The sequence below is a fragment of the Oncorhynchus nerka genome, linkage group LG8 (assembly GCF_034236695.1).
Source record: "Oncorhynchus nerka isolate Pitt River linkage group LG8, Oner_Uvic_2.0, whole genome shotgun sequence".
Classification (NCBI taxonomy): Eukaryota; Metazoa; Chordata; class Actinopteri; order Salmoniformes; family Salmonidae; genus Oncorhynchus; species Oncorhynchus nerka.
Genome location: NC_088403.1, coordinates 57,647,176 through 57,657,766, shown reverse-complemented (window position 1 = coordinate 57,657,766; position 10,591 = coordinate 57,647,176). Strand labels below are relative to the sequence as shown.

At 44.6% G+C, this 10,591-nt stretch overlaps 2 protein-coding genes and 1 long non-coding RNA gene across 6 annotated transcripts in view; 1 reads left to right on the top strand and 2 right to left on the bottom strand.

Moving 5' to 3' along the window:
* The first annotated feature begins 269 nt into the window (after positions 1-269).
* Positions 270-6,645, top strand: LOC115133644 (zinc finger translocation-associated protein-like). 2 transcript variants are annotated; one of them, XM_029667091.1, is made up of 5 exons: positions 270-740; positions 1,247-1,771; positions 2,130-2,468; positions 3,643-4,128; positions 4,267-6,645. In XM_029667091.1, exons 1-5 carry the CDS (start codon positions 605-607, stop codon positions 4,734-4,736), a joined length of 1,956 nt encoding a protein of 651 aa, XP_029522951.1. In that variant the 5' UTR covers positions 270-604; the 3' UTR covers positions 4,737-6,645. The 2 variants fall into 2 exon arrangements, with proteins under 2 accessions (XP_029522951.1, XP_029522950.1); XM_029667090.1 differs by having other exon boundaries at positions 4,264-6,645.
* On the bottom strand, positions 2,035-5,953 carry LOC135572956 (uncharacterized). The gene is made up of 2 exons (XR_010464595.1): positions 5,878-5,953; positions 2,035-4,107 (listed from the first exon to the last, which is right to left on the bottom strand). It is a non-coding gene; the product is annotated as an uncharacterized LOC135572956 (long non-coding RNA).
* Positions 6,646-8,095: 1,450 nt separating the features above from the next.
* Positions 8,096-10,591, bottom strand: part of rtn3 (reticulon 3) — a 33,374-nt gene continuing 30,878 nt past the window's right edge. For all 3 annotated transcript variants that reach the window (XM_065021933.1, XM_029667087.2, XM_029667089.2), the window contains 2 exons: positions 9,780-9,838; positions 8,096-9,630 (listed from right to left, as the gene is read on the bottom strand). In XM_065021933.1, coding sequence (XP_064878005.1) covers positions 9,582-9,630; positions 9,780-9,838 — 108 coding nt within the window. In that variant the 3' untranslated portion in view covers positions 8,096-9,581. The remainder of the gene's footprint in view (positions 9,631-9,779; positions 9,839-10,591) is intronic.

The following is a 10,591-nucleotide window of genomic DNA, read 5'->3' as shown; positions in this document are numbered from 1 at the left end:
AGTCAGTGTACAGAAGAATTATTCATAAATAGTGAAAAAGTAGGCTGACTATGGACACCCATTGGGGGGACATTTCAACAGCCCCCCCCCATATTCATTTAATTAACCGTTGTCTTTTAAGTAAGAAAACAAAACCATGGTAAAGTGTTACATGTTTGTCCAATTAATTTTGCAGTAAAACTTAACCTACACACATCTGGCCCCTGGGTATGCGTGTCGCTGCGTGAATGCCGCTACTGTCTCTTTAAATTTACCCAGGAGCCCCTTAAGGAGCCCCAGGGGCCCCAAGCTCGGCTCCCCACCCTAAAGACAAGCAGAGCCTTAATATACAAACAAGAGGCCGCTATAGCTCATCATGGACAGGAGAGGCTCACACCCGAAGAAGGATATAAAACCGACCAAATATCGTGGCGATATATGAAAAGTTAACTTTGCTCCAGGTTGAGTGCGTGGGGGGACGAGGGGCACCCAAAAAGCGATGTGTCCGTTCGTGGTCTAGATCGGTTGCAAAACGCGTGCTGAACGATTCTCTAAAAATACAGTTCCTACCTGGTCTATCAGAGCGAATTGAAAACATTAGTAAATAGTGTAACGTTGCAGAGTAATGGAAGAGAAAGAGACCGGGGAGAGCGACCCTGTGGTCCTTCCGTGTGCTGAGCAGGCAGATTCTCTCTCATTAATAATAAGCGGAGAGGAGGAAGCGACGCAAGAGCAAAGTGACTTGGGACACTGTTCAGGAGGTAAAGATTGTAATGTTTTGTTTCGAGAGTACGGAGACTCGACCCTTAGTCTGCTCTCCACCCTTTGTCACAGTTAATCTGTGTGACGGACAATGCCATCTAGCAGCATGGCCCTCTTGTCTCAGTGGCTCCACTATAAACAAAGGCAAAATACCATGCTGGTTGCTTGCTGTGATGCACAGTCGCCACCCAGCGGAAACTAGCGGCGGCTAACTCATCTAAATGGAGTCGCTGCCCGGTTTCTGATGGCGGGGGTTCCGTACGAAAATATAATATTTTCCACAGATTAACGATTTTATTATGATCCCCAATTATTGTGTCTGCTTATTTCTAACGGAATACATATATCTGGTAATGTCGGGGTATGTGATAGAGCCATCTGAGAAATATAAATAGAATTATACGTTATAGAGCTTTGAAATGTACTGCTTCATTACCAGGAATAACCTATAGCTATTGCATGTGAATCTCTTAACTCTTTCTCTCACACACTCTCTCTTTCCTAGAGAAGGACGGTCTGACCAATGGCCAGGTGGGCGATGATGACGAGGAAGAGATGGTGACCCCCCTTTGGTCCCCGGGCACCAGCTACTGGAGTGTCACCGAGGGTCCGGACTCCCCCTTCCTCCTTTCTCCCATCCCGGGCCCCTCTGGATGCAAAGAGAAGGTCCAATGCGCCTCCCGACCCGGCCTCAGCCGCATCCCGGGCAGAGATCATCGGCGCTATTACCACGAGTACTGGCGCAGCGAGTTCCTGATGGACTTTGACCCCCGTCGCCACGGCATGATCTGCATGGTGTGTGGGAGCTCGCTGGCCACGCTCAAACTCAGTACCATCAAGAGGCATATTAGACAGAAGCACCCGGACTCTCTGCTGTGGAGCGCGGCCGACAAGGAGGTGATCCGCTCGGGCTGGGAGAGCCACCTGAGTCTGGAGGGGGGCCAGAGGCTGTACTGTCCGGCCGGAGGGGTGGCCGCCATCTCCCAGGGACAGGAGGAGGAGCTGCTGGACTGTGCTCGCCACTCCACTGGTGGGTGGGGGTTTCTGGAGACTGGGATGGAATAAAATGTCATGGCCTAGTTTGATGATAAGTGTTTCAGGATCTTGTACTTGGTGGCAGTATGAGCATGTCTGTTAAGTGTTTATGTTGTACAGTCATGCTCATACGGCCAAGATCCACTTTTACAGTCGTGTAAGAGGGTGATGTCATTGTGCAGTGGCTTTATGTGGTCGTAAGAAAAAAGGCTGCTCTTGTACCAATGATCTTAACCTGAATTGTCTTTTTACAGATGGTTATGTATTACATTTTTATGTGATTGTCAAACTATATTTTTTGATTTACGTTAACATTTAAACTGCATATCCCCTCTCCACTTTACCTCTCATAGGAAAACCTGGTGGTATGGTGTCCCCCAAACTCCAGCCCCGGTCTCCGACCCCATCACCCCCTCCCTCAGTCCCCCTCCAGCAGGAAGACCTCCCCGGGCCCTCTGCCAAGACCCTGGAGCGCTACCTGAACGACTCGCTCCACGCCTGGTTCCGACAGGAGTTCCTCATGGAGTACCAGGCGGAGGAGGGCAGGCTGGTGTGCATGGTGTGCGGCCGCCCGCTGCCCTCGCTCCACCTGGACCACATCAAGAGCCACATGCTTGACATTCACCCCCAGTCGCTGGTCTACAGCTCGGAGGAGAAGCACTGCATCCTGCAGACTTGGGCCCAGACACATGGTGAGACTGAGGGAGGTAGGACGTGGGGGTGGTAACAGGACCGGGAAGGGAGCTGTGGCTTCTGTAACTGTGGCTTCCTCTTTGTCATTGTTATGATGAAGGCCGAAACGTCAAGCTTTTAATAGTTGCTTGAATAAAATGTGTTTTTAATGGTGAGCTAGCATTGCAGCCTTTTCATTTCAGTCACTGTGGCTTTCGGACGTTTTATCAGCTTCTGTATGTGTGTGTTTTGAAGTGAGTAGGACTGATTTTATTTTTGTTACATTTGTATGTCTCTGTGTACAAAGGTTAACCAGTTACATAGATTTGTTCTGCAGCACTGATCTAAAATGGCTTTTGTTCTGATAACAATTGATACACTGATTAATAGCCATTTATATCCTTGAATATACACTGAGCATACCAAACATTAGGAACCTCTTCCTCATATGGAGCGGCAGGTAGCCTAGTGGTTAAAGAGTTGGACTTGTAACCGAAAAGTTGCAAGATCGAATCCCCGAGCTGACAAGGTACAAATCTGCCATCCTGCCCATGAAAAAGGCAGTTAACTTGCTGTTCCTAGGCCGTCATTGAGAATAAGAATTTGTTCTCAACTGACTTGCCTAGTTTAAATAAAGGTAAAATAAATATTGAGTTGCCCTCAGAACAGCCTCAATTCATCGGGGCAGGGACTCTACAAGGTGTTGAAAGTGTTCCACAGGGATGCTGGCCCATGTTGACTCCAATACTTCCCACAGTTGTGTCAAATTGGCTGGATGTCCTTTGGGCGGTGGAGCATTATTGATACACAGGAAACTGTTGAGCATGAAAAACCCAGCAGCCTTGCAGTTCTGGACACAAACCGGTGCACCTGGCACCTACTACCATACCTTGTTCAAAACCACCTAAATATTTTGTCTTGCCCATTCACCCTCTGAATGGCACACATACACAATCCATGTCTCAACTGTCTCAAGGCTTAAACATCCTTCTTTAACCTGTCTCCTCCCTTTATCTACACTGATTGAAGTGGATTTAACAAGTGGCATTAGTAGGGGATCATAGCTTTCACCTGGATTCACCTGGTCAGTCAATGTCATGGAAAGAGCAGGTGTTCTTAATGTTTTGTATTCTCAGTGTTTATATCCCTTACTAAACTCTCATTCCTCAACCCCACCCCATCCCTCCATATCAGTATCCGACCCTCTAAACGACTTCATCAAATCTGAGCCCAACACCAAAGACGAGAGAGATGCTGGGGTGGACTTCTCTGAAGACCTGGAGACCATTCAGATCGGCTCAGACACGTATGCAGAGGACAACGATGAGGCGTTATCCGAGATGCAGGACGTGGGTGTTGGCGTTGGTGGAGCTCCAGAGATGACCTCTCCCATACCCCCTCTCCCTCTCCACCAACCCAGGAAGAGGCGTCTCCGTGGGGGCTTCCCCTGGCGGCTGCGCCTGGACTACATGGTGGCCTACGGACCCCAGGGTCGTGGCACCTTCTGCATGGTGTGCTCCCAGGCCCTGCCCATGGCCAAGGTGAGCAGCTTCCGCCGCCACATCCAGGAATGCCACCCTGAGACCACCAGCCTGGCCCGGGAGGAGAGGGATGCCATGGCCGAGGCCTGGACCAAAGAGGCTCCCATGGAAGACAACCCTGCCGTGCAGATGAAAGAAGGTAAATATTCTAAGTTCCAACCAATGTAAAAGACAGACTGTAGCTACTTTCAGAGAAAGAGGAAATACTAAGTGATTCACCAATTGGTTTCTGCCCTCTTACTGACTGACCCCCCCCCTCCTCCCTCTCTGACAGAAGTAGACCCCAGTGACATTGTCATTCTCCCTGTGGCGAGAGAGATGGCCGACAACAACAACAACCGGACCACCAAGATGGCCACCACCAAGGCCGTAAAGAAGGAGGAGGGGGTCACCACCATGCCTGCCACTCCGGGGCGCCACGGCCACTACCCGGGCAAGGACCAGCGGCGGAACTACCAGGTGCGCTGGAGGATGGAGTTTCTGATGGACTATGACTGCCGGAGACACGGGTTGATCTGTATGGTGTGCGGGGCAACGTTAGCCACTCTCAAAGTCAGCACCATCAAGAGACACATTCAACAGGTTCACCCTCATTCTCTGGTGTATGGCCCAGACGAGAGACAGCAGGCACTGCTCAGCTACAACCAGACTGCCCTGCACTTCGTCCACTCGGATGACTGTTTCTCCTCACAAGACCACGGACACACGGCACTCGGACAGACGACTGCCGGCCTCTTAGTCCGCTAGGACGAGGGGCGCCAGGCCTGGTTGTTCTCTATCCACCCCCACTTTCCTTCCTTTCCAAGTCTCTTTCTCAGGAAGTTAGAAACAAGGCTTGGTAGAGGTCTGTCATGAGTTGTGCAGCGACTGGCACAGTTGGTGATTGTTTCAGCGAGCATACAATATAGCACTTCCTGTCCCAAAAATGTACTAAACCTAGATTTGGGTATGCAGGTGATTGAATGAGAGAGTGTTTGAGGTGAATTGCTAAAGACAATGAACAACACTTAAAGATGTGATCATCTTTAGTGACTCAATTACATCCCGTTATTTAAAAAGGAAATTCCTTGTTTACAATGAGGTAAATAGGCGTCCTCCAGAGATTTATCTCATTCTTGAATTAGAAGATCTCATCTCCCATGTCTTCTCCAGTGTCACAGCACCATTGTTACAATGGCCCACAGCTATTTCTGATGATCTTATTAGCAAAACAAAGCTGCACACACAAAAATCTATGTAAATAGTGTTGAATATTTGAATTATGATTTACTTTTACAAGCACTTTTACACGTGGTTTTTACAAAAAATGTTTGTAATTACGGCCATTTTTTCTACTTCACTGATAAAATGAAATGATGCCACGTGAATGTCATTTTGCATGGGAATTCTGAAGTCATGCATGATTGTGGAGGGATTGCCTTCTACAGCTGAAGCACTTAGTTTATGAGAGCATTCTAGCTTTATTTATAGAAGATTTCACATGCAAGGCTTCCATTTCAGTAACTCACATATTACAAGGTTTATGCAACAATGAACAACAATTAACTACATTTAAAAAAAAAAATAATGGCAACAGCATCAGGAAATAAATCACCAAATTAACCACCTCTGAAATGACCCCCTCACTCGCCCTTATTTCAGTGACCTCTGAAATATCACTCCACCAGGAAAAAGAACAACTCAGGGATTGTCTGTTTTTCCATCTGTGCTCGCTTGTTAGCTTGTCAAAATTAGCGCATACATTGGTTGTCATTCATTTGAATTGTTTTACTGTCAACTGTAGTTAAAAAGGGTCCTATCGGATTCCAACAACAGTGAAAGTAACGTTGTTCCACAGCTGGAACAAACGACAGGCAACAAAAGAGTGTGAACGACAAACTACACTTACCATGACAACAGTTTACAACCCATGGACTTAACTGTCTCATTCAAAGAACCAAATGGCAGCATTTGTCCAGTTGTTATGTGGAGAGGAAGTGACATCAGTGTTGAATATCACTTCCTCTAACCTAAGCTGCCTATGTTGCTGACTTCGGCTGTGTGAAAACGTTACTGACATTCAAATCCTTGCTTTCTCTGTCCTTGTTTCCTCAATTCCTCTCAAAGCGCATTGCAGGTCCAGGGGGAGGGGAGGGGGGACCTTCGATCTTCTCTAATGTGCTTTGAGAGTTGAGGAAACCAGGACGGAGGAAGCAAGGATTTGACAGATGTTTTCAGACACAGCCCTAGTTGACGCAGTGGGCATTTTGGCATACAGGGGATGGGCAAGGAGAGGTGAAATAATTCCATCTGAGCTTGGAGTGGCCACGGAATCAGGTTGTAAGAAGCTTTGTGACTCAGCACTTAAATGTACAAAAATAGGACTTAAATATGGCAAAGTGATTGAATAAAAATACACCTTGTCTATTGCAATGATTTACATGTATGTTTGTGTCAGTGTGTGTATAGGGGGCACGTTAAAAATACCCTTTGGTGGTACTTCGTTAGCTTGGGTGAGGACAAGCAATTATCTTTTTTTAAGGGACTGATTTCATGGTCTTCCCTCTATTTCTTGTTTCTCGAGTATCCACCCTGTATTCAACCTGTACATGGCAAAAGGTTGATATGCATTCTGTCCTCAATGAGCCTTGTAATAAAAAGAAGGATCTGAATAATATTGTCTGACTGGTTATCTGGGGAATGTAGAAAACATTTTGGTAAAACTGGACTAGTCAACGGTCATTTGTAGACACATCCGGTGATAACCATAAATGAATGCATGCATTAATACCGGATTGGGTTTACCATGGCTATTAAATAAGGAACTATTTTAGGTTTCTCAACATGCAGGGCTAAAATAAATAGCTACAGTATAATCCTCTGATCAAAACCAGTCATATTACCTTCCATCTGTGCAAACTGGACCAAATCTTATTTTTTAAAATTGTTTTAAATCTTGACTCAATTTAACCAACGGTTCAGACATGCTGAAATATTTACTCTTCACAAAGTTGAAGAGCAGAAGAGCAGACCACAGACAGACAAACACATCACCCCAAATCTTGTCCTTGACATTTTTTATTAATTACACTTTGACATCAGTACAGGGATCACAATGTTTTCAAACTCCAGAATGTGAACTAGTCATTGATAACTATCAGATTGGAGATGTTGGTTACCAATACAGTCAAAAGCAAAACAGACTGCCAAAGAGAAAGAAGTTCCTTCAAAATCTCCCCTGAAAAAACCCACTCCTGCAAGAATTAGATTTTTTATAAGATAGAAAGGCAATGTGTCAAGGAAACTTTTTCAAATGTGCATGTAGATTGATCATATTTTGCACTAAATCAAGACTAAAGTAAGGTCGTCTGCATTATAATCTATTGAAAACATAGGTAGCATTGCCTTCCTTCAATGACAAAGCGCCCCATGAAAATCCTGACAGTCTGGAACACCTATTCATCGTGAGGTCCTCATCAGGGCTACTGAAGGTTCCTTTCGCCCAGCATCACAAGGACAGTGGTTTACAGACATTGGATACGTTCAACTGTGGGTGGGTGAATGTGTGTGAGTGAGAAGAAACATCTAGAACAAAAGTCCAATAGTGTGAGTTAATGAGTGGAGGGTTGGAGTAAGACTTCTCTATTGAAGCAAGTAGTGTGTCCAGTGACTTGGGATTAACTGTCACGGAGTTGGATATACACACATGCACAAGGAAACCAAGAAGCTTTGCTGCTCCAACTATGTGAGGCAGTGTGACCACTGACAACATTGGGGCCCAATATGAAACAGTGGTTTGCATGCATGAAGAGATGTGTTCCATCAATGTTGCAGGGTAACGTTCAGCAGTTAAGACATTTGAGTAGTGATGAGAGGCAATGTGAGAACGCTCATTGTAGAGAGAACGCTCAAGTTGTTACAACAGTAGTCGTTTAGCTTTAGTGCGAAATGTAGAGGGATTGCTCTGAAAATGACACGCAAACTTAGTTTGGGCACAATGTCTATGATTATTAACAATCACAGTAGGAGCTAGAACCGGCCATTATATTTTTCCCATCTACAAATTGCTTTTAAAATCCCTTTCGAAGACACTTTGCCATCACAGAAACGTAGCAGTAGCCTTAAAATAGTTGACCACAGTTTTTATTCAAATCAATCAAATAATTATCTGAACAAAACAAATTATATGATATAGCCTATATATAAAGTGTGAAAATGTGTTTCCAGCTTATGCTATGACATTCACATCATGGCATTCAAATAAAAAACAAATACATTGCATTTGAGGCTGCTGAGAGGAAAATGGCATGGCACAAATGGAATGGCCTCAAACACCTGAAAACCATGTGCTTGATGTATTTGAAGCCATTCCACTGCCTCCGCTCCAGTCATAACCACAAGCCCGTCCTCCCCAATTAAGATGTCACCAACCTGCTGTGACTACAACACCCACCAAACCTCTTCTTGAACCCATCGTTTCGGTTATACTGCTAACTACCTTCCAAAAAGCGAACAGTCTTTGAACCCATATCCAACCGTTTTCCAAGAGGTCTCACTGGAGAAGTCAAGCAGTTATGAAGCTCCATGAAGATACTATGGAGCATATTACAGAGCTAAAAAGGGAGTCTACAGCAGCAATCCTATAAGTAATAATCATATCACTAACAATTATAATAAAACAGGTGAACTTGAGACTTTGATGACTTGAACATTTAAAAAAAAAAAAAAAAAAAAAAAGAGTTATGGCTGCTGTAAGAGGGAGTTCCCCTTTTCTAAAAAGCAGCGCCAACTTGTTTCACACAGCAGAGAAAGACAGAACCTGTTGGATGCATTTGGTAAAATGTGACTACAAATCAAAATGGCGTGAACTACACCAAAAGTATCACAGCTGGTTCAGTGTTCCAATCCTTTTATTTCAACCTGCTCATGGGATTTGAAGTTCAGTGCATTGCAGAAACGTTATACATACAAGCCTTTAAGGTGAAGAAAACAACTCCATAACAGGCCAATCAGTAACAGTGAAATCCCAGTACCAGGTTCAAAACAACTTTTTTTTTGTTTATCCATAAAAACTGCCACACAGAGAGAAGGAAAAAGACTAGCCACAAATTACACCCAAAAGTTTATTTATCAGTTAGCTCTTTTTTTAAATTTATTTTTTTACTTATATTCAGTGAAAGGCATAGTTAAAAAGTACAGACATCTGCTTTTTTGCGAAACAAACACTGGTCCTAACTCGTCAATGATACTCCCTACACCCTCCCAACTTTACACTACAATACCAGGTCATTGATTCAGTCTAGTTCACTTGACCCCTGCATCAAAGACAGGTGTTATGCCGAAGCGTTACATCACTTCCTCTCGTTAGAGACGCGTTTCCTGCCGGCGCAGTAGGCACCATTCTTTTTCTAAATTCTTGTAGTTAAGCTGAGCGGTTTACATTGAATATTGAGTAGCATTTTAGATGTTTTTTCTACCTAGCTGGTTCAGTGCAGATGGTAGGTGGGAGGGAGGGAGGGAGACCGTAGGGAAAGAGAAGGGAGAGGGGGAGGGAAAGGGGTTTAAGTTGGGATAAATGTGATGAGGATGGTGATTAAGATGTATGAGGGTCAATCATTCAGCTTTCGTACGCTTGATGGCTCCAGGGAGTTTCTCTTGCAGCCTGGAAGAGAAAAGAGAGACAAAATAAAAACCATCAGAATATACCAATGATCACATGACAGCACTGACACTAAGTTTAGGTAGATTGAACTCCGACATCCTGCTGACAGAGAAGAGTACATTGAAACAGTCTTGGTTGGGACCACTTACTTGGTCATTGTGGTGTTAACTTGAGTACGTGCGATTTCCATGTAGTGATCAATCTGGGTCTGGGGAAGAACGAGATTAAGGCAACTGAGTTTTATAGTCATTTACAGTCAGACTCAAAACAGACCTGATCTATAAAACAATGTCTTGTTGTGCAAACAAAATTATAAACTGGTTCGAGCCCAAAATGCTAATAGGCTGACAGCCGTGGTATATCAGACCGTATACCACAGGTATGACAAAACATGTATTTATACTGCTCTAATTACATTGGTAACCAGTTTATAATAGCAATAAGACACCTCGGAGGTATGTGGTATATGGCCAATATACCACAGATCAGGGCTGTAGTAAGCAGACACGCCACGTTGCGTCATGCATAACAGCCCTTAGCCATGGTATATTGGCCATATACCACACCTCATGACGTTGCCCTCTTTGGGTACAGCAAGCCCCATCCCCATCTCCTACACCCAGGCTGCTGTGGTCAGAGAGAGGCCGTAAATTCCTGGAGGAGATGATCTCCTCATGGCCACAGTATAGAGACAGAGTGAATGTTCATAGAGAACAAAGTAATGTCTTCCACCTCACAGAACTTGAGGTCCGAACAACATTTATGTTCTGGAGAAGGTATACAAGATCTTTGAAGAATCCAGCTACGAACTGGTCCGTTTGGTACAATTTTGTGAAACTCATGGGAGACAATACGGCCACATTACCATAACGCTGTTTATATAATAGCCTCAGATATGAGGCTTACATCTAATTGTTGAAAAGTTGAATGAGTCAGGATGATGTCGTTTGTGAAATTGTGT

Coding starts and splice junctions, on each gene's coding strand:
- LOC115133644 (XM_029667090.1), top strand. CDS start 605: ATGGAAGAGAAAGAGACCGGGGAGAGCGACCCTGTGGTCCTTCCGTGT. Junction 741..1,246: donor CTTGGGACACTGTTCAGGAG/GTAAAGATTGTA, acceptor TCTCTTTCCTAG/AGAAGGACGGTCTGACCAAT. Junction 4,129..4,263: donor TGCCGTGCAGATGAAAGAAG/GTAAATATTCTA, acceptor CCTCTCTGACAG/AAGTAGACCCCAGTGACATT.